This window comes from Nannobrachium achirus (genome assembly GCF_963921795.1).
Source record: "Nannobrachium achirus genome assembly, chromosome: 24".
In the NCBI taxonomy this organism is placed as follows: Eukaryota; Metazoa; Chordata; class Actinopteri; order Myctophiformes; family Myctophidae; genus Nannobrachium; species Nannobrachium achirus.
Window position 1 is genome coordinate 35,231,784 of NC_137831.1, and position 21,186 is coordinate 35,252,969.

Sequence of the window (21,186 nt, forward strand, 5' to 3'; positions counted from 1 at the left end):
ACAAAAAACATTTTTTTTTATTTATTTTTATTTTTTTATGAAGGCCTAGCAAACTCATTTCAATTTGATTATAGTTATTGTTTTATTTTTAACAACCATTATAAACGGAATATTATTATCCAGTCACACACACATCTAGCAGCATCTCCCTAACGAGGGTTAATCATCCCAAAGACAGTTGAGTTCACCCAGAGTTCACCCACACAGCAGTGAGTTGTTGTCCACAAGGGGACTAGGACTACATAATATAGTTGTTTAACAGTATAACATCGTACGTAGCGCGATCAAAGCAGCAAGTGAGGACAGCCCAGTTCTTGCCAGTTCACAACAGACCGCCCGACATTCGTTTGATCAGAAGTAATTAAAAGACGGTGGAGTATTTATGTTGTGTAGCGAGCTAGCCTACTAAAGCACAGCCTAGCCGACCATGCAAATGGATTATTGTGTACTTTGTTTAACGAGAGACAGCAGATTTTGGTGAGTCCATGGTTTTCCAATCCTTATTACTGTAGCAGCTAAAATGGATGTGGCAATTGTGAAATGCTGGTCTTGTTATGTTGCGTTAACGTGCTGTGAAAAGCCGTGCCACAGCGCTCTTCATTATGACATAATAGGTTAACGACTAGTCGACTAGTCGACTACCAGTGACTTCAACTAGTCGATCTGTTAAAAAATACTGTATGTGAAAGCCCTAGAGTGTGTGTCTGTGTGTGTGTGTGTGTGTGTGTGTGTGTGTGTGTGTGTGTGTGTGTGTGTGTGTGTGTGTGTGTGTGTGTGTGTGTGTGTGTGTGTGTGTGTGTGTGTGTGTACGTGTGTGTGTGTACATGAAACCTAACATTAATGTTATGTTATCACTGTTTGAATTCCATCTCAGATCGTATAAAGAAGAGGTTTTTCGCACGTGTGCCTGTGGATGATCCTGAAGAAGGTGAGTGTGAGAACGTTATTTGTGTAGTTTGTGATGTGACTTATTGGTTTGCAGTTGAACCTCCAATTCATTTATGAATAGAAAAAGTAATTATGCACATCTTTTGAATTGGACAGGTGAGTAGTAGTTATGAACTAAACTTGAAAAGAGATTAAAAAAACTAAAATTAAAAACAAGGGATTCCTGAACACTGTCTTCACTTATAGCAGTTCAGTCAAAGTAGATTTTACCATTGCAACAAATGGAATACAGTTAAACTTGGGATCCACCCTAGATTTGGCTTTAGCATCATACTAAGCAAAATCAGGCAACACTAAGCAAACCCCCCATAGGTAGAACAGGCCTAAGCAAAACATTGACTGATTGACTTCAATCAGCAGACATAAAGTCACAATATTATTTGAGCCTATATGCCAGACTCTGGTCAAAAGATGGAGGCTGGGGTGGAGGAGGCAGCTAGAGCAGCAGCAGGAATGTGGCAGGCAGCAACAGAAGCAGAGATCAGAAGCCATGCATATTTAAAGGAGCCACCCTGCTAAGAGTGTGAGCTCTGATTGGTAGAGAGAAGTGTGGCTGCTTTGGTAATGACCAGCATAGCTGTGATTGGACAGTAGGAGGCTGATTATAAACAATCATCAGACTTCCCGGTTTTAATGGGTTAAACCAACTCTGCTGTGAAGACAGTGTGCGGGACTATGATATGAAAATAATAATAGTATCCGTAGAGATGAGCATAACAACCATAACACATGATATATGTGTTCATAATGAATTTCCAATCATCAGGAATTATTGTTCCTGCTGACTGACAACTGGCAGAGTTGCTATAAAGTGAGAATATGTAATTTTGTTAGTAATCACTGTGTTGTAGAGCTGCAACGATCCATTTTCTCAGCGATTATTGATTACTTCTTTATTAATCCATTAACCCAGAAACGTTATATATCAACAAAACGATTAACAATGTGCATTACTTTATACTTCGTCACACAATGGTGTCGTGCGAAAATGCACAAGCTCACAACACGTCACATCGTGAGCTAGCCCTGAATGACCATAACAGGTCTGTAACTCAGAGTGTTCAAATGGAACCATTTGTACACTCAGAGTTATGAGGGTCCTTGCCCTTTGTGTTCGGTTAACTCAGTCGGTCGATCTCTCGCCTTTGGACCACAAGGTCAGGGGTTCGATTCCAGCCTTTCCAGGCATCGCCAACTCAGCATATGAGTAGCACGACAAGTTGTGCGGCAAGTAAAGTACCTCAGCAATCCATCTCCCAGGGGTCTATAGCACATTGTAATGGGGACACACTCCCTCGTGTTACTGGCTGATACCGACAATAAGCCACTCCCGACCTACTTTGCACTTAAAACGTTTGAGTAAAACTTGTACTAGTTCATAGTAAATGTGCCATAGTGTCGTAGTAAATCAGTGTCATATTCTGAAGAAATCATGGAGACTTGACATTCACTAATTGGGTATTATGATTAAAATAAGAGCATTCCGATGGTGTGTAAAACAGAAAATCTAAAATCTGCCACGAGCTCCATGAATAATGACAACATGCTCATCCTCCTGTGTCTAAAAGTAGGATCACATTGTTAGGACTGATTTCTTTACTATCAGAGGCTTAATAAATATCGACCTGTAATGAAAACAGAGTTATAAAGTAGTGTGAACTGAAGTGACCTTTCAGTGAATGGTATATCTCAGTGAATGGTATATCTCACAGTGCACTGTCAACATCTGGGTCGTCTCCTCACATGGCAAAACCAACAAGAAAATGAAGTAGGGATGTTAATCAAAGTAATCAATTGAATCGATTATAAATCATAATCAATAATTTAATAATATAATTGATTAATTGATTCCTATTTGGGGCGTATTAGGCAATAGATGAACATTTTAAAGCAAAACAAACATTGCAACGAAAAAAAACTAAAAAACAAGAAAATAGCAGATCTACAAGCTCACAGTGCATCACAAAGTGTTGTGGGCTTTCGAGATCTGCTATTTTCAAAACTGTTATGCGATAAAGTATACAATAATGGTTCATATATACAAAAATAAATATATTTCAAAAATGTGCTTCTCAACTCTCAGATTAATTGAAAAAAAAAAAAAAAAAAAAAGCAATAGAATAGAAGACAAAGTTGCAGCAGCCCTAAAATGAAGCTGGTGTTTATTTTATAACTGTAACAACATGAAATGAAACAGATCTTTTCCTTTCTACTCAGCAGCCACTGATTCAATTAATCTGAAGAAGAAAATTAAATCAAATGGTTTCTATGTATAAAACGCACAAGTGATTATTCACATTACAATGGTTTTTCTATGTATTTGTTATTGACTGCTGCCATCTCACTGTGACAACAAAAACAACATCATCACACAGAATTGTGTGTGTGTGTGTGTGTGTGTGTGTGTGTGCGTGTGTGCGTGTGTGCGTGCGTGCGTGCGTGCGTGCGTGCGTGCGTGCGTGCGTTACATGTTTGTATCCTAGGAATTCCCTTAACATCAAATGCGAATGTCGTTCTTGCACCTGGTATGTTTCTCTTCTGCTACTTGTCTATTGTTTATTACAGTTATTTTAACTGATACTTAAACACAAACGGTTTCAGCAACCATTTTTCAGTTTGCTTATCTTGGTCCTATTTTGCTTATCTTGGTCCTATTTATTTTGCTGTTCGTTAAACATGGACACTGTAATGCTGTGGACAACAAATAATTCAGCAGTCAGACAAACTCTTGACAACTCATCCACAATACAGGATAAACAAGTGTCATTTCATGATGATGACAATTGAAACTGGAATACTGTACAAGATACAAGATACATTATCTTTGTGGGTCTCTCTCTCTTAATTTGATAAAAGCACAATATAGGGTTAAAGGAGTAGTTCACCCCAAAATTGCTTTTTTTCTATTGATTATTCACACCATAGATAGAGTAAGTTCAATAATATTTTTTTAAGTTTTAAAGCAGATATTTATTGTATGACGAATTATGTATATAGGGCTCAAGTGGTTCATCATTGTCAATTTATTATATAATCTGACATCAAATTGTAGACTTTAACATAGCTCTGCAGCTACAACAGCAGAAACATGATCCTTTTTACATTTTAAATGACCGAGACCTCTCATTTGTGAAGCACATTTACCATAACATGCACTTATTTATGTCCTTCCTTTAGAAGCTGTTGATTGGCAAAAACAACTTAAGTCTATTCTGAGTGAGAAGTTTCGCTGTGTGTTGGAGTGGACAAAAGATGGACAGAAAACACTTCTGAATAAGATCTACACAGAGCTCTACATCACAGAAGGATGGACTGGACAGGTCAATCAGGAACATGAGGTCAGACAGATTGAAGCAGCATCCAGGAAACCAGCCAGACCAGAAACACCAATCAAATTAGAAGACATCTTTAAACCGTTACCTGGACAAAATAAACCAATCAGATTAGTGATGACGAAGGGAGTGGCTGGCATTGGTAAAACAGTCTCAACTCAGAAGTACACACTGGACTGGGCAGAAGACCAAGTCAACCATGATATCCCATTCATCTTTCCATTCACTTTCAGAGAGCTGAATTTGAAGAGGGAGAAGAATTACAGCTTGGTGGAACTTCTTCATGACTTTTTTGGTGTAACCACCAATGAAGCCGTTATCTGCAGTTTACAGGAGTCCCAAGTTGTGTTCATCATTGATGGTTTAGATGAGTGGAGGAATTCCCTAGACTTTGAGGATGAGAATAAGAAATGTACTGATGTCAAAGAGCAAACTTCACTGGACGTGCTCCTAACAAACCTCATTAATGGAAACCTGCTTCCTTCTGCTCGCATCTGGATAACCACACGACCTGCAGCAGCCCATTTGATCCCTAAAAAGTATGTTGACAGGGTGACAGAGGTGAGAGGGTTCACCGACCAGCAAAAGCAGCAGTTCTTCATGAAGAGATTCAGTGATGATGAGGAGCAGGCCAGAACAGTCATCTCACACATCCAGACGTCACGAAGCCTCCATATCATGTGTCACATCCCAATCTTCTGTTGGATCATTGTTGCAGTTGTCCAGGACATGTGGAAAACAGTCAAGCAGCGAACACTGCCCACGACCCTGACTAATATGTACCTCCACTTCATAGATGTTCAATTCAAACACAGGGAGGACAAGTATCCTGACAGAAAGACACCATGTGACTGGAATCCAGAGAAGGCCTTGCTGTCTCTGGGAAAACTGGCTTTTGAACAGCTGGAGAAAGGCCACCTGATATTCTATGAAAAAGATCTGAAAGATAGCGGCATTGATATCACAGATGAAGCAGTATGTTCAGGATTGTTCACAGAGATTTTTAAAGAGGTGAAGCGTGGTTGGTACAAGGAACAAGTGTTCTGCTTTGTCCATCTGAGCATTCAGGAGTTTCTGGCTGCTCTTCATGTCTTTGTCACATTCATCAACACTGGTGTCAACCTTCTGTCAGAACCACTAACAACCCCCATGCCGCCCAAACCTGGCATGAATCACCTCTACCAGAGTGCTGTAGACAAGGCCATAGAGAGCAAAGATGGACACTGGGACTTGTTCCTCCGTTTCCTGCTGGGCCTCTCAGTGGAAACCAATCAGACTCTCTTAAAAACACTGTTGGGACAAGAGGTCCAAGAGCACCCAAGTTCAGGAAGTCTCTCCGAAGAAGAAGAGGACAACGACGAAGGAGTTGAAGATGAAGAAAAAGGAAGTAGGTCAAAGGCCAATCAGAAAACAGTCAAGTACGTCACAAATAAGATCCTTGAGAATCCCCCTGTAGAGAGGTGCATCAACCTGTTCCACTGTCTGAATGAGATGAATTATCATTCTCTAGACAAAAAAATCCAAGAGGCACTGAACTCAGGAATTTTCTCAGGGAAACAACTCGCTCCTAGTCAGTGGACACCTTTTGCCGCTATGTTGCTGTCATCAGAAAAGGAGGTGGACATATTTGACCTGAAGAAATACCAAGCTTCAGAAGAGGCTCTTCTGGGGCTGCTGCCAGTGATCAAAGCCTCTAAAAGAGCTCTGTAAGTGAACTGATAACTGGATACATTTAATATATTACATCATCTTTTTGTTATAAATAACAGAATGCAAGCATTTAACTATTAATAAATCCTATATACGTTGTATGACGAATAGCGAAAAGAGCATATCTACCAGCTCACAACACGCGTATGTTTGTGTTGAAGAAAATTTGTAAAACTACAAGATTTCATCAGCAATGTGACACAATGCAATTATTAAGACATGATTTATATAATTCTGACTTTGATATATTATATATATATATATATATATATATATATATATATATATATATATATATATATATATATATTTTTTTTTTTTTTTTTTTTTTTTTTAAGTTACCATTTATTCAGTGTTACATTTGTGAAAAAGTTCAATGTTTGGGAAGATGGGAGTGGCGCAGGTTTCAAAATAATTTTTGTCCAATATTATTTTACTAACAGATAGATAGTTAATAGAAACCATAACCCCCATTCCGTCCGATAATTTTTTAGCGCTCTACCACCCTCCCTCCTGATGCGCACTACCCAGCTCGGATTTTAAGCCATGATGATCATCTGTGGGCCAAGAAAGCACCTGCAGACAACAGAGGAGGGGCCCACACATTTGATTTTTAATTAACGTATACATTTAATTTTAGTAAATTGTCGATGACCACGCGGCCCAGTTCCCCCAAGGGCCCCTGAGAGCCAAGGGCCCCTGGCAACGGCCCCACCGGCCCATTGGTTAATCCAGCCCTGACCTAAGCAATACATTTGCCACGCACATCTCCCTACACCCAGGAACCAATGGCACATACAGGCCTATTTGAGTATACAGTACATGTGACCTGACGGTCGCTTATCTCTCGATTAGGGAGTCTTACTGGTTATTACAAATAATAACTTAAATGCAAGTTCCATTGAAATTCACTTTTCTTTTCTTTTTTCCACTAATTCTACTAACTGTTTATGTTTCATGTATAATGTGATGTTTCTCTAATAGAAACATAAAATACAAACATTGATATAATCACTACTGTTTGTTACAGGCTGAGTGGCTGTAGCCTGACAGAGAGATGTTGTGAGGACTTATCATCAGCTCTCAGCTCCTCTGGTTTGAAAGAAATTGATCTAAGATCTAACCATCTGCAGGATTCAGGCGTAACACAGCTCTGTGTTGGACTGAGGAGTCCACACTGTACACTGGAGACCCTCAGGTCAGTATTTATGAACCTGTTCAACAGATGACAATTCTGGAGTAATTACACATGGAGCTTATTCTAATTACTTTTCTGTTTTGTGTGTTGGTGTGGCACATTCTGACTGGTCTGTCAAGCTTTTAAATGCTAAGACACCTTTTTGAGTAGTGTTGATTTTGACAGCAAATTTAGATTTATATCTACAAGCTCACAACATGTCGCATTGTGACCTTAGATCTGCTGTTTTCAGAGCACAACACTGCAACATTTCTTTTTAGTTCTACTGGATCTCTTCTCCCTCCCTAACATTTGAATATAGTTTTTATTTGTTGACAAAATTGTCAATAGCCCTATTTAGTCTTAGTTTTAGTCATCACAGCTTAGTTTTTATTTAGCTTTTATTTTGTTTTTGTCAGTAAAAAAAGTAGTCGACAGATATTTTTCAACACTGTTTGGCCCATTGATTAATTGAACAAAAAAAGTGTGAAAGCCCCCCTGTGTACTACAGACACTACCAGGCCTCCTCCCAGCATCACCTTTGAGTGTCATTTGTATTGAATGTAGGATATATTTGTATACATGTAGGCACTAGGCAGCAATATAGTTTTAATTGAAAAAAGGAAACAGATTGTTTTTCTCCATTTAATAAAGAAAACAAATGATGTGTGCATGCATGGAAATGTATCAAACATTGGTTTGAATGAATGAGTTATAGGCTAGGCAGAGTAGTATAAACATTTTGTGGAAATAGCAGAGCTAAAAGTGTACAAGGCGCAATGCGACGTGTTATGAACTTTTGATGAAATGTTTATTTGACAGAAAAAGAAAATATTGACATATTGTTCATTAACACTAGCGTGACTGTGAAACCCCCACCTAACACACAAACTGACTTAGGTCAAAATTACTGGTAGTTTTACTGTCATTTCATTGGCTGTTCTCTCCCCTCCGGACTCAGCAGAGTCAGCAGCATTGACACCTCCTTTCCCACAGCCGTGGGGATTCCATGTCTTCTAAATGAGCATTAAAATGTCAATGCTGCAAACTTAACGTGTAGGTACTGGTTAAGCTTCCTTTGGTTTACTTACAAAAACAGGGTTTGGTAGGATAATGGAGGATTTTACTTCTCTTCTTTGAAGAGCGCACGTATGAAACAGCAACATGTTGTCTGCACAAAGTTTAAAGTGGAAGGATAGCAATGTTTTTTTTAATCTTTTTAGTTTTGAACTAAAAAGATTAAAACTGACGTATCACCACAAATAGCCCTACAGCATTGATCTACGCAAAAGGAATTTCCGCATGCGGGAATGTCCGCATTCGGTATTGACTATTCCTTGGAATCATGAATGGTGGATTTCACGGACATTCCTGCCTGTTGTCTCGTTCTCCGCACACTGCGCACATTAATGTAATTCTCCATTGCGCACGGAATAAAGAACCGATTACAATACTTTCACATTCTCTATACTCAGTAACATGTTGGCATCCTTATTATACCCAGGGGGCAAACCAGCCTTTTTTTAGGAAACCTGCATTTGCCCCGACATACAAAGTTGTCCACCAGAAATATTATCTATGACCCAGTAGGTAGGGTTGCCACCTTTCAGAAATTGAAATAAGGAACACCTCTTCCGGGCACGCGGTGCGTGCGTTCCGTGCGCGTGGCACAGCCGCCGGCCGGCGAAAAAATGCAGTCCCAAACCCATGAAATGCATAGAATAGTTATAACTATAACACACAACATGGTATAACCAGTGTTGGGCAAATTACTTTAAAAAAGTAATTAGTTATAGTTACTACTCCAAAAAAGTAACTGAGTTAGTAACTGAATTACTCTATTGTAAAAGTAGCTAATTACTAGGAAAAGTAACTATTTGCGTAAAAAAGTTGTAATATGTCAAATAATTTGGATAGTTTTTTTTTTTTTGAGCAGGTTTCACAAGCCGGTTGCGGTATAGTAAAAAAAAAAAAAAAAGAAATCCAAAGATTTCAGTTTATTTAACTTAAAATATTTGTATTATATAAGTAAGCAAATATAGGCCTTAGTATTTTTTAAATTAAATTAGATTAAAAAAAATCGATTCAGACACATTACAGTATTTTCTGCCTTTCATTCTGTTCAAGGGAAAAAAATACCTTATATCGCTTTTTTGATGCCTTCCATTATTATTGTCAAGGGGGAAAAAATACCTCATGTCAATTTTGCTTCACGTGTGGACACAGAGAGGAGGGGAGATCTGTCCAAAGAAAACTAAACTAAACAAAGGTTTAGGCAATTATACATCGACATTTAATCTCTGCACAAGGATTTAAGGATGCTATGCTTATAATGATTGCAAGCAGAGTTGTTATCAACACTCACGGAGCACTTAACGAGCTCTTAGTGACTGGACTGGAGACAGAGCGCAGCTGCAGCACTTCAACGTTAGAGCCAAATCAATCAGGGAAATCTGCTAATTTATTAATGAAATGGTGTCACCTGCCGAATATAGACAATCTATGCTTGTGGACCTATTGTTTTTGGCGAGTAACATCAGATGGATTCACTCACGGATCATCACAGGCAACTATGTGAGGCGTGAGTCATTTTATTTATTTATTTTTCTAAGACCGACACACGGGGCTCTCTCTCTCTCTCTCTGTGTCTCTATGTGTCTGTCTCTCTCTCTCTCTCTCTCTCTCTCTCTCTCTCTCCCTCCCTCCCTCTCTCTCCCTCCCTCCCTCTCCCCCCCCCCCTCTCTCTCTCTCTCTCTCTCTCTCTCTCTCACAACCATCGTGACAGCTTGGGGACGCTTGACATAGTAACGTGTAACGGAGCACATTTCATTGTCAGTAAATCCCTCCCTCCCTCCTTTTGCTGTCTTTTCCTGTGTTTTATTTCATTCATTATTGTTAAATTCTGTGTTGAGGTTTGTGTGACAGACCTTTATGGGGCATTTGGTTAAATACGGAACAAACCGCGTTCCGTATTGGTTCAATACGGAACGCATCTTTTAATTGTCCAATACGGAACGATTCCGTATTATACGGAACGATTCCGTATTATACGGAACGGGTGGCAACCCTACCAGTAGGATCACAACCTATATGGACAACCCGGTCAATTTGTACAACAAAGTCCAATATGGCCGTCTTTAGTTTTAATGGGGGGGTGAATAGGGCAAAATTTTAAACTGAGGGATATTTCCACGAAACTTCACAGGTTGATCAATGGTATACATATGAACATTTTTTGTATTGCAAGTTTCCATGAAATTCAATATGGCCCCCACAATATGGCTGCCATAATGTAAGGACCCAGAAAATAGGTTTTGCCTCTAACTTCTGAACCAGATGAGCTAGAAACGCAAACTTGGTGTCTATTTCATGTTGTCTGACCATGGGAGACTCAATGGAATAGCTAATTTTATTATTGGGTGTGTCTGGACCTTTATTGTGCATATTTGCAAGATGGTGGACTCCCAAAATAGAGCTTTAACATAATTTCTACCATGATTGTTGACTGCTTTTGCAAATACAAGCAATATGAATCCATTTGCTAAGATTTATGGCACAGAAGGGACTTATACCTGTATTATTCTTGAGTTTGCATGTTGTCAAAATGGCTGTAAACGAGATATTATATTTCCTGTCCGATTCTACTGTATGTAGTTGTAGCAATGACTTCAGATAAAATCAGAGACCAAAACAATGTATCTTAGAAATTATTTTTTAATTAGAAAAAAGAAAAAAAGAGAGAGATTATCTCAATGAAATGAATGCAACTGCCTTTTTGGGTCTTTCACACATAGACATGCACATGCTTTCCAACAACTTCAGCTTCAGGGAAATTATAATGAACACATGATTAAAACAGGCTGCATTATAATGCAAATAATTGCTAGTCACTATCACTGTCATGTGTACCTATCCTGCTGCATCTTGTCTCGAGTCCTTGGCAACGACACCCCAAGTAGCTTGCAATTCCCTTCTTCGCACATGAACAGTTTTTCTGGCAGCCTTTGATACAGCTACATGATATTGCCTTGTCCATTGATATAGGCCAGGCTGACTCTGTAGATGGACAGGGGACTGCCTTCCCATCACTGAGAGACCATCCATATTCAGTGAAGCAAGGGATGTCTGGCTTCGCGATGTGTGCAGTTTTATGTATTATGGCTGCTAGAGCAGCTCTTTTCAGGTGCAGGCCAAAGGCATTTTCTGTAGGTGGCAGCAGCTTCAACAGGGTTGATCGGTTATTTAGGAACTTGTACACTCTCAGCTTTGCCAGGTCAAAGTCCTCCGAATGGTCAGCTTTTGATGCATATACAGCTATTGTGAGGTCTCTAGCCTGATTCTTGACATCCTCTGAGAGGGAATAAGAGGAATTTTCACCAAACTCCTGAAGTGCAGGGAGATCTAGACCCATGCTGGTCTTGAACCATGCCTTCTTTCCAGTGAAAAAGGGATATCTGGTGGTATCTCTGCCACTCAGGCTGTGAATAAAGGGCAGGGCACGACACTGTGCGAGTCCAAGGGCTGAGACCATGTAATGGATAGGAAGATATGCATCCTGCTCTGTTCTCACCCACAGCTCTGGAAGGTCTAGGAGGTGGGTGGCAGCATGATATAGGCACATGATGATGATGACTGTGTCATTAGCATGGATGACAACTCTGTCAACTTTGTGAGCCTGGACACTGTAGATGGTGTGTAGAATTACCCTTGTGTCGGCCTCCTGTTGTGTTGACTCTAGTGCAGGGACATCAACAACACACCCCTCCTTGATCACAACACCCCTTGTCTCTTCTTTAAATCCTCCACTCAGGTAAAGATGGGTTGTACCAAGAGCAGACTTAAGTGTCTCATTTTGACACCATTCTTCACAGAGGAATCTTAGAAGGTTTGCTTTGTTTTCAGAGACAGCAAAAAACTCTTGAGGATCAGGAGCTGTATATTGTGCAGAGACTTCATATTCTTTTGCAGGTTTTGAATGGACATACCTGTGTTCCTGCTCAGCTGTCTTAAGACTGGTTCCACTGCCCCGCCCTTTATTCACAGCCTGAGTGGCAGAGATACCACCAGCTATCCCTTTTTCACTGGAAAGAAGGCATGGTTCAAGACCAGCATGGGTCTAGATCTCCCTGCACTTCAGGAGTTTGGTGAAAATTCCTCTTATTCCCTCTCAGAGGATGTTCAAGAATCAGGCTAGAGACCTCACAATAGCTGTATATGCATCAAAAGCTGACCATTCGGAGGACTTTGACCTGGCAAAGCTGAGAGTGTACAAGTTCCTAAATAACAGATCAACCCTGTTGAAGCTGCTGCCACCTACAGAAAATGCCTTTGGCCTGCACCTGAAAAGAGCTGCTCTAGCAGCCATAATACATAAAACTGCACACATCGCGAAGCCAGACATCCCTTGCTTCACTGAATATGGATGGTCTCTAAGTGATGGGAAGGCAGTCCCCTGTCCATCTACAGAGTCAGCCTGGCCTATATCAATGGACAAGGCAATATCATGTAGCTGTATCAAAGGCTGCCAGAAAAACTGTTCATGTGCGAAGAAGGGAATTGCATGCTACTTGGGGTGTTGTTGCCAAGGACTGGAGACAAGATGCAGCAGGATAGGTACACATGACAGTGATAGTGACTAGCAAGTATTTGCATTATAATGCAGCCTGTTTTAATCATGTGTTCATTATAATTTCCCTGAAGCTGAAGTTGTTGGAAAGCATGTGCATGTCTATGTGTGAAAGACCCAAAAAGGCAGTTGCATTCATTTCATTGAGATAATCTCTCTCTTTTTTTTTTTTTTTTAATTAAAAAATAATTTCTAAGATACATTGTTTTGGTCTCTGATTTTATCTGAAGTCATTGCTACAACTACATACAGTAGAATCGGACAAGAAATATAATGTCTCATTTACAGCCATTTTGACAACATGCAAACTCAAGAATAATACAGGTATAAGTCCCTTCTGTGCCATAAATCTTAGCAAATGGATTCATATTGCTTGTATTTGCAAAAGCAGTCAACAATCATGGTAGAAATTATGTTAAAGCTCTATTTTGGCAGTCCACCATCTTGCAAATATGCACAATAAAGGTCCAGACACACCCAATAATAAAATAAGCTATTCCATTGGGTCTCCCATGGTCAGACACCATGAAATAGACACCAAGTTTGCGTTTCTAGCTCATCTGGTTCAGAAGTTAGAGGCAAAACCTATTTTCTGGGTCCTTACATTATGGCGGCCATATTGTGGCGGCCATATTGGATTTCATGGAAACTTGCAATACAAAAAATGTTCATATGGATACCATTGATCAACCTGTGAAGTTTCGTGGAAATATCCCTCAGTTTAAAATTGTGCCCTATTCACGCCCCATTAAAACTAAAGGCGGCCATATTGGACTTTGTTGTACAAATTGACCGGGTTGTCCATATAGGTTGTGATCCTACTGGGTCATAGATAATATTTCTGGTGGACAACTTTGTATGTCGGGGCAAATGCAGCACACCTTCCTTTGCCCCCTGGGTATTAATAGGGTTTTGTTGAAAGGCAACAAAAGATTTGAGACAAATCACGAAACCAGCCAATGATTCAATCGGGTAATGTCCCAAGCAAACAGACTATAGCTATATTATATGATATAAAAGGGGGGGAGCATCAAGCATATTCTGATTGCTCTATCAAGTTGTCAAATACAAAGACAGGTTTAGGCCACTGATTAATTGAACAAAACAAAGGGTTTGTCCTTTTCCTATGTGAAAGCCCCCCTGTACTACAAACACTACCAGGCCTCCTCCCAACATCACCCTTGAGTGTAATTTGTATTGATCATGTATTTGTATACATGTAGGCAGCAATGTAGTTTTAATAGCACAAAGGAAACAGTCATTAGATAATGTGTTGTGAATGCATTTTCTTTCTCATAATGAAAACAAATGATATGTGCACAATCACATGTATCAAACATTGGTTTGAATTAGTGAGTTCGAGGCTAGGCAGAGCAGTAGAAACAATGTTTTTAAACAGAGTTATTCCCTCCTCATATCCCACAATAAAAACGTTCAGTGGATGGATATTAGGGAGTGTTGCAGGCTTCAAAATAAATTAGTCCAATATTGGAAAAAGTATTGTGCTCAGTAAGCTTGCCTACACTATATTCTGTGTAGTTTACAGGTAATCTGGCACCAACTTTAATCATCTTGTCATGGCAGCCTACTGAGAGTTCCATGAAATCTTGGCCTGACTTATTTTACTAACACATAGATAGTTAACAGAATGAGAGATAACCATAACCCCATTCAACTGATTTTATTATTATCCTCAGAAGTAATGATAAAATAATACAATACTAACTGAAAGTGCCATTGTAAGTCACGTTTATGTCCACTGGGGAGTCCAGACTGTACACTGGAGACCCTCAGGTCAGTATTCATGAACCTGTTCAACAGATGACAATTCAAGAGTAATTACACATGGAGCTTATAGGGGGGGCAAACAGACTGTAGCTATATTATATTATATTATATTATATTATATTATATTATATTATATTATATTATAATATATTATATTATACCAGTAAGACTCCCTAATCGGGAGATAAGCGACCGTTGGTCGCTTATCTCCTGTCACACTGCTGACATCAGTATGACATCACACCGTACACAAATGACCCTTATATAAGACCGGCATTATCTACCGACAGATTAGTAACAAGATGTCAAAATCGTTGAAGGTTGAATCTCCAGATATGGAGATAACCAACACATCCCTCCATATATGGAGATAACCGACGAATCTCACTAAGTCTGACCTCACAAGCCCCATATTTGGACACGAACAACATATAACTCCATATATAGAGACATAGCTGCTGACATCAGTATGACATCACACTGCTGACATCAGTATGACATCACACCGTACACAAATGACCCTTATATAAGACCGGCATTATCTACCAACAGATTAGATGCAAGCAGGATCTCGACTCTGACACAACTCATCGGCTCATAAGCTGGTTCTCCCTCCATATATGGAGATAACCGACGAATCTCACTAAGTCTAACCTCACAAGCCCCATATTTGGACACGAACAACATATAACTCCATATATAGAGACATAGCTGCTGACATCAGTATGACATCACACTGCTGACATCAGTATGACATCACACCGTACACAAATGACCCTGACGGCACACACCAAGCAGTGTGATGTCATACTGATGCGGAGATATGAGCAGGGCAAAGGTGTGACGTGTGACCGACGGACGGCCGGTGGAGGTTTTGATACTAAACTGCGACCTGACGGTCGCTATTATATTATATTATATTATATTATATTATATTATATTATATTATATTATATTATATTATATAAAAGGGAGGGAACATCAAGCATATTCTGATTGGTCTATCAAGCTGTCAAATACAAAGACAATGTTAGGCCTCTGATTAATTGCACAAAACAAAGTGTTTGTCCTTTTCCTATGTGAAAGCCCCCCTGTACTACAGACACTACCAGGCCTCCTCCCAGCATCACCTTTGAGTGTAATTTGTATTGATCATGTATTTGTATACATGTAGGCAGCAATGTAGTTTTAATAGCACAAAGGAAACAGTCATTAGATAATGTGTTGTGAATGCATTTTCTTTCTCATAATGAAAACAAATGATGTGTGCACATGTATCAAACATTGGTTTGAATTAGTGAGTTCTAGGCTAGGCAGAGCAGTAGAAACAATGTTTTTAAACAGAGTTATTCCCCCCTCATATCCCACAATAAAAACTTTCAGTGGATGGAAATTAGGGAGTGGTGCAGGCTTCAAAATAAATTAGTCCAATATTGGAAAAGTATTGTGCTCAGTAAGCTTGCCTACACTATATTCTGTGTAGCTTGCAGGTAATCTGGCCCCAACTTTGATCATCTTGTCATGGCAGCCTACTGAGAGTTCCATGAAATCTTAGCCTGACTTATTTAACAGATATATAGTTAAAGGTGTATTCAGTGATAATGAAAGTGGCCGGGGGTCATCTTGTCCCTTACTGCCCTTACAGCGTGGAAATGTTTAGTTTTTTATAGATTTTTTACACCATTATAATGTTCTCGTTTTGATCATTAGACCCAATCACTGAATATCGGTATGCCTACGTCTCCAGCTTCAGGATATGTATGATACTGATTTACTACGAGACTGTGGCAGTAGTTTACAATCTAGGAATTTAGCAGATGTTCTTATTTCAGAGCGACCGTGGTTCTCAAAACCTTTATTTTGACCAGCACACATTCTAGTGAGGAGAATGGATGGAAAATGTACCAATTATATTTTTATTTGAATGAAATACAATCACTGAATATACCTTTAACAGAAGAGATAACCATAGCCCCATTCAACTGATTTTATTATTATCCTCAGAAGTAATGATAAAATAATACAATACTAACTGATATGTGCCCCCACTAATACAGTACATGGATCTTGTTCATGTATAATGTGATGTTTCTTTAATAGAAACATAAAATACAAACAATTATCTAATCCCTACTGTTTCTTCAGACTGGGTGGCTGTAACCTGACAGAGAGATGTTGTGAGGACTTATCAGCTCTCAGCTCCTCTGGTTTGAAAGAAATGGATCTAAGTAATAACGATCTGCAGGATTCAGGCGTAACACAGCTCTGTGTTGGACTGGGGAGTCCACACTCTACACTGGAGACCCTCAGGTCAGTATTCATGAACCTGTTCAACAGATGACAATTCTGGAGTAATTACACATGGAGCTTATACTAATTACTTTTCTGTTTATGTGTTGGGGGGAGGGGGGGGGGGGCAAACAGACTATAGCTATATTATATTATATAAAAGGGGGGGAGCATCAAGCATATTCTGATTGCTCTATCAAGTTGTCAAATACAAAGACAAGTTTAGGCCACTGATTAATTGAACAAAACAAAGGGTTTGTCCTTTTCCTATGTGAAAGCCCCCCTGTACTACAGACACTACCAGGCCTCCTCCCAACATCACCCTTGAGTGTAATTTGTATTGATCATGTATTTGTATACATGTAGGCAGCAATGTAGTTTTAATAGCACAAAGGAAACAGTCATTAGATAATGTGTTGTGAATGCATTTTCTTTCTCATAATGAAAACAAATGATATGTGCACATGTATCAAACATTGGTTTGAATGAATGAGTTCTAGGCTAGGCAGAGCAGTAGAAACAATGTTTTTAAACAGAGTTATTCCCTCCTCATATCCCACAATAAAAACGCTCAGTGGATGGATATTAGGGAGTGGCGCAGGCTTCAAAATAAATTAGTCCAATATTGGAAAAAGTATTGTGCTCAGTAACTTTGCCTACACTATATTTTGTGTAGCTTACCGGCAATCTGGCCCCAACTTTAATAATCTTGTCATGGCAGCCTACTGAGAGTTCCCCCATTCAACTGATTTTATTATTATCCTCAGAAGTAATGATAACATAATACAATACTAACTGAAATATGTGCCATTGTAACTCCCCCCCCCCCCCACACACACACACACACACACACACACACACACACACACACACACACACACACATACTAATACCTGGATCTTGTTCATGTATAATGTGATGTTTCTTTAATAGAAACATAAAATACAAACAATGATGTAATCCCTACTGTTTCTTCAGGCTGAGTGGCTGTAATCTGACCGAGAGATGTTGTGAGGACTTATCATCAGCTCTCAGCTCCTCTGGTTTGAAAGAAATGGATCTAAGTAATAACGATCTGCACAATTCAGGCGTTAAGCAGCTCTGTGTTGGACTGGGGAGTCCACACTGTACACTGGAGACCCTCAGGTCAGTATTCATGAACCTGTTGACAGATGACAATTTTGCATTATAATATAACATGATGAAGGTCTGTGATTCTTGTGTGAAAACGGAGGCATATTTTTTGATTGGTCTGTCAAGCTGTCAAAGACAACTTGTTAGGTTTCATAAGTTTAGACCATTTATTTATTGAACAAATAAAGTTTTGTCTTTTGCTATGGAAAAGCCCCCCTGTACTACAGACACTATCAGTATTGATCATATATGTATACATGGCAGCAATTTAGTTTTAATTATACAAAGGAAACAGTCATTAGAGAATGTGTGTCCATGCATGCACATGTATGGGTTTAAATTAATGATTTGTAGGCTAGGCAGAGCAGTATAAACAAAGTTGTGAGTTATTCCCTCCTCATATCTTACCATAAAAACATTCAATGGTTGGGAAGAAGGGAGTGGCACGGAAATTTAAAACAGGGGTAAAAAAGAATAATTGTCCAATATTGGAAAGTTATTGTGCTCAGTAACCTTGCCTACATGATATTAAATGACAAATGGTACATGTATTTGGGACAACAGAGAGCTTGTTTGAATCACTTGCAGAGTGATTTTATGAATGACAAACACTGACAGACATTTAAAACCATTAGAAGAACATGTGGGATGCAATCAGTGTCACCCTGGAGCACTGAAAGACAGTGGTGCTCGACAGTCGGTATGGACGCCCGTCCTGGTGTGGCCGTGCGTCCCCCCGGCCTCTTACGCCTCGGTCTTCCTGCTGGGTGATTGGGTGACGACATTCATTTCACTATCTGGTCTCGCACCATTTCTTGTTACTTGCAGGGGAGGCCGCGTGGAGGCTCTCGTCTTCTTCTACCGTGGTCAGACTCCTCCTTAGCCCATCTACCTACATTTTTTTCTTAGATTTTTATGCATTTGATGTTGATATATTACCTTGCTTGTATTAAGAGCGTCTGCTAAATGCCTAAATTGTTTCTCTGTGTGTGTGTGTGTGTGTGTGTGTGTGTGTGTGTGTGTGTGTGTGTGTGTGTGTGTGTGTTTGTGTTTGTGTAGGTTGTCAGGCTGCATGATCACAAATGAAGGCTGTTCGTATCTGGTCTCAGCTCTGAGATCCAACTCCCATCTCAAAGTATTGGATTTAGATTACAATCATCCAGGAGACACAGAGCAACTCTCTGCTCTACCACTGGAGACTCTCAGGTATGGAGAGACCTGCTGTCACTCAATGCAAATATGTCAGAGCATGGTTTCCCAAACTTTTCATTCATTTTCATTCATGTAGGGGTTTTACTGTATAACAGTTATGGTCAAAATGTATTTGTACCACACCGTCAGTGGCCCACAACAAATCATACAGTGATGCTGTATGATTGTTGGTTTTTATGTTCGGTGACACCTGTCCAGGACAGGCCTCAGATTGCGCCTCCTCAGGAGACTTGGCTCAGAGATCTGAACCCATTTGATTTGGTGCTGGGAACGTGTTACCTGGTTACCATGGTTACCAAGTAAACAGGCACTGCTGCGGCCGCTGGTGAACGAAAACACTACATATTCCCCACCTTGTTCCAACTCAGCCGACAGTATCAGGAAGCGTCTAATCTCCATAGGCTCCTATTCATTGCTGATGCAAAGAAACTGCTTTATCTCGGAATCTACTTTCAAAACGCTGAGAACCGCTTTTTTTCAGGTCAACATTGGTCCGCAACGATCGGCCTCGGTTAGGATTTTTCATTTCTGTGTAAAAATAAACATACTCGGCCGCCATTACAAGGCTGTGAATTTCCATAACATGGACACGATCGGGACTTCCGGGCTCTTCAAATTAAACGCAAGTGAATGGCGGCACTCTATAGCCAAATAATTACCAAAATCATGGCAGAATAATGGCAAGTGTTATGTTTGATGGTCAAAATCATTACCAATCATTGTTTCTATTAACTAGTTCAGGGCTTCTCAAAGTGGGTGCCATGGCACCCTAGGGCAGGGGTTTTCAAAGTGGGTGACGGGGCACCCTGGGGTGACGTGATGCCAGTCCAGGGGTGCCGCGAGATAATTTGATAATAGGCTATTTGGAATTCATCAATATCACTACATCAATATCACTTCACTATGCTTAGTAAAACAGACCTGATTTGCACTGTACTTGATGAGTTCTTTTTCCATCTACGACAACTCTCTTCACCAAAAATAGCAGATCTACGAGCGCACAACGCGTCACAACGTGACGCGTTGTGAGCTTGTAGATCGGCTATTTTTGGTAAACCTTCCCCCCACAAGTGGTTAAACGTATAACGTTATTTTCAGTCAGTTCTGATGGATACGGATATTTCTCCAATATGATGTAAGATTCTAAAAATGAACAGTGTAATTCAGGGGTGCCGTGGATGAAAAAGTTATTTACAGGGGTGCCCTGAGTCCAAAAGGTTTGAAAACCCCTGCCCCAGGGTACCTTGAGTCCAGAGGTGCTGCAGCATACTTTAATATAATATTTTGAATGTATCAATATAACTTCAGTTTAACCACTTAGACCCAATAAAGTGGTTCAATTTTACTTGGTGCATTGATGCCTTTTCAGCCTAAAGTACACCAAGTCACTTTCACCAAAGATAGCCAAACTACAAGCTCACAATGTGTCACACTGTGACGTGTTGTGAGCTTGTAGACTATAGTCTATTTTTGCCCAATGTTACCCCCATAATAGGTATAATGGGGTTTAAGTGGTTAAACAGAAAGTACAGGAGTAGCCTGAGCCAAAATGTTTGAACCACTGATCTAGTTAGTAGAATATACAGGCCTGACTTTGTCTCTCCTTCACCCCCAGTGTTGACCATGGTGGAGAGAAGATGCTGAAACCAGGCTTGAGAAAGTGTAAGTGTGTATTCTGTTATTCTTGAAATCAAATGATGAACGGCTCATATACACAGCAGCATGTGACATTCACTCATTCATATCCTACTGTGTATTAAGATGATAATAACCACAACTATGATATGTTGCTATTAACCAAAATTATACAGAATCTTACTTCCTGTGTTTTAATACAAATCACCAGCTTAGTATAGGGGTTTTATCCTGCCTACCTGTGGTGTCCACATAGCCTACTACTGCAATTCCACTCTAAAATGTTATTATCTTGTCATTATCTATACCCTCCAGAAATATGTGATTATAAGATC

General features: G+C 39.8%; 2 protein-coding genes across 4 annotated transcripts in view; both read left to right on the forward strand.

The window, feature by feature from the left end:
* Positions 1 to 21,186, forward strand: part of LOC308309304 (C-type lectin domain family 10 member A-like) — a 281,075-nt gene that overhangs the window by 28,040 nt on the left and 231,849 nt on the right. The gene's annotated exons all lie outside the window — the stretch shown is intronic.
* Positions 1 to 21,186, forward strand: part of LOC308280252 (NACHT, LRR and PYD domains-containing protein 3-like) — a gene marked incomplete at both ends in the record, with an annotated part of 34,028 nt that overhangs the window by 8,531 nt on the left and 4,311 nt on the right. Inside the window, 6 exons of the mRNA XM_080720513.1 lie at positions 875 to 928; positions 4,126 to 5,986; positions 16,727 to 16,891; positions 17,849 to 18,016; positions 19,064 to 19,210; positions 20,832 to 20,878. Of these exons, the coding sequence (XP_080576639.1) occupies positions 875 to 928; positions 4,126 to 5,986; positions 16,727 to 16,891; positions 17,849 to 18,016; positions 19,064 to 19,210; positions 20,832 to 20,878 (2,442 nt within the window). The remainder of the gene's footprint in view (positions 1 to 874; positions 929 to 4,125; positions 5,987 to 16,726; positions 16,892 to 17,848; positions 18,017 to 19,063; positions 19,211 to 20,831; positions 20,879 to 21,186) is intronic.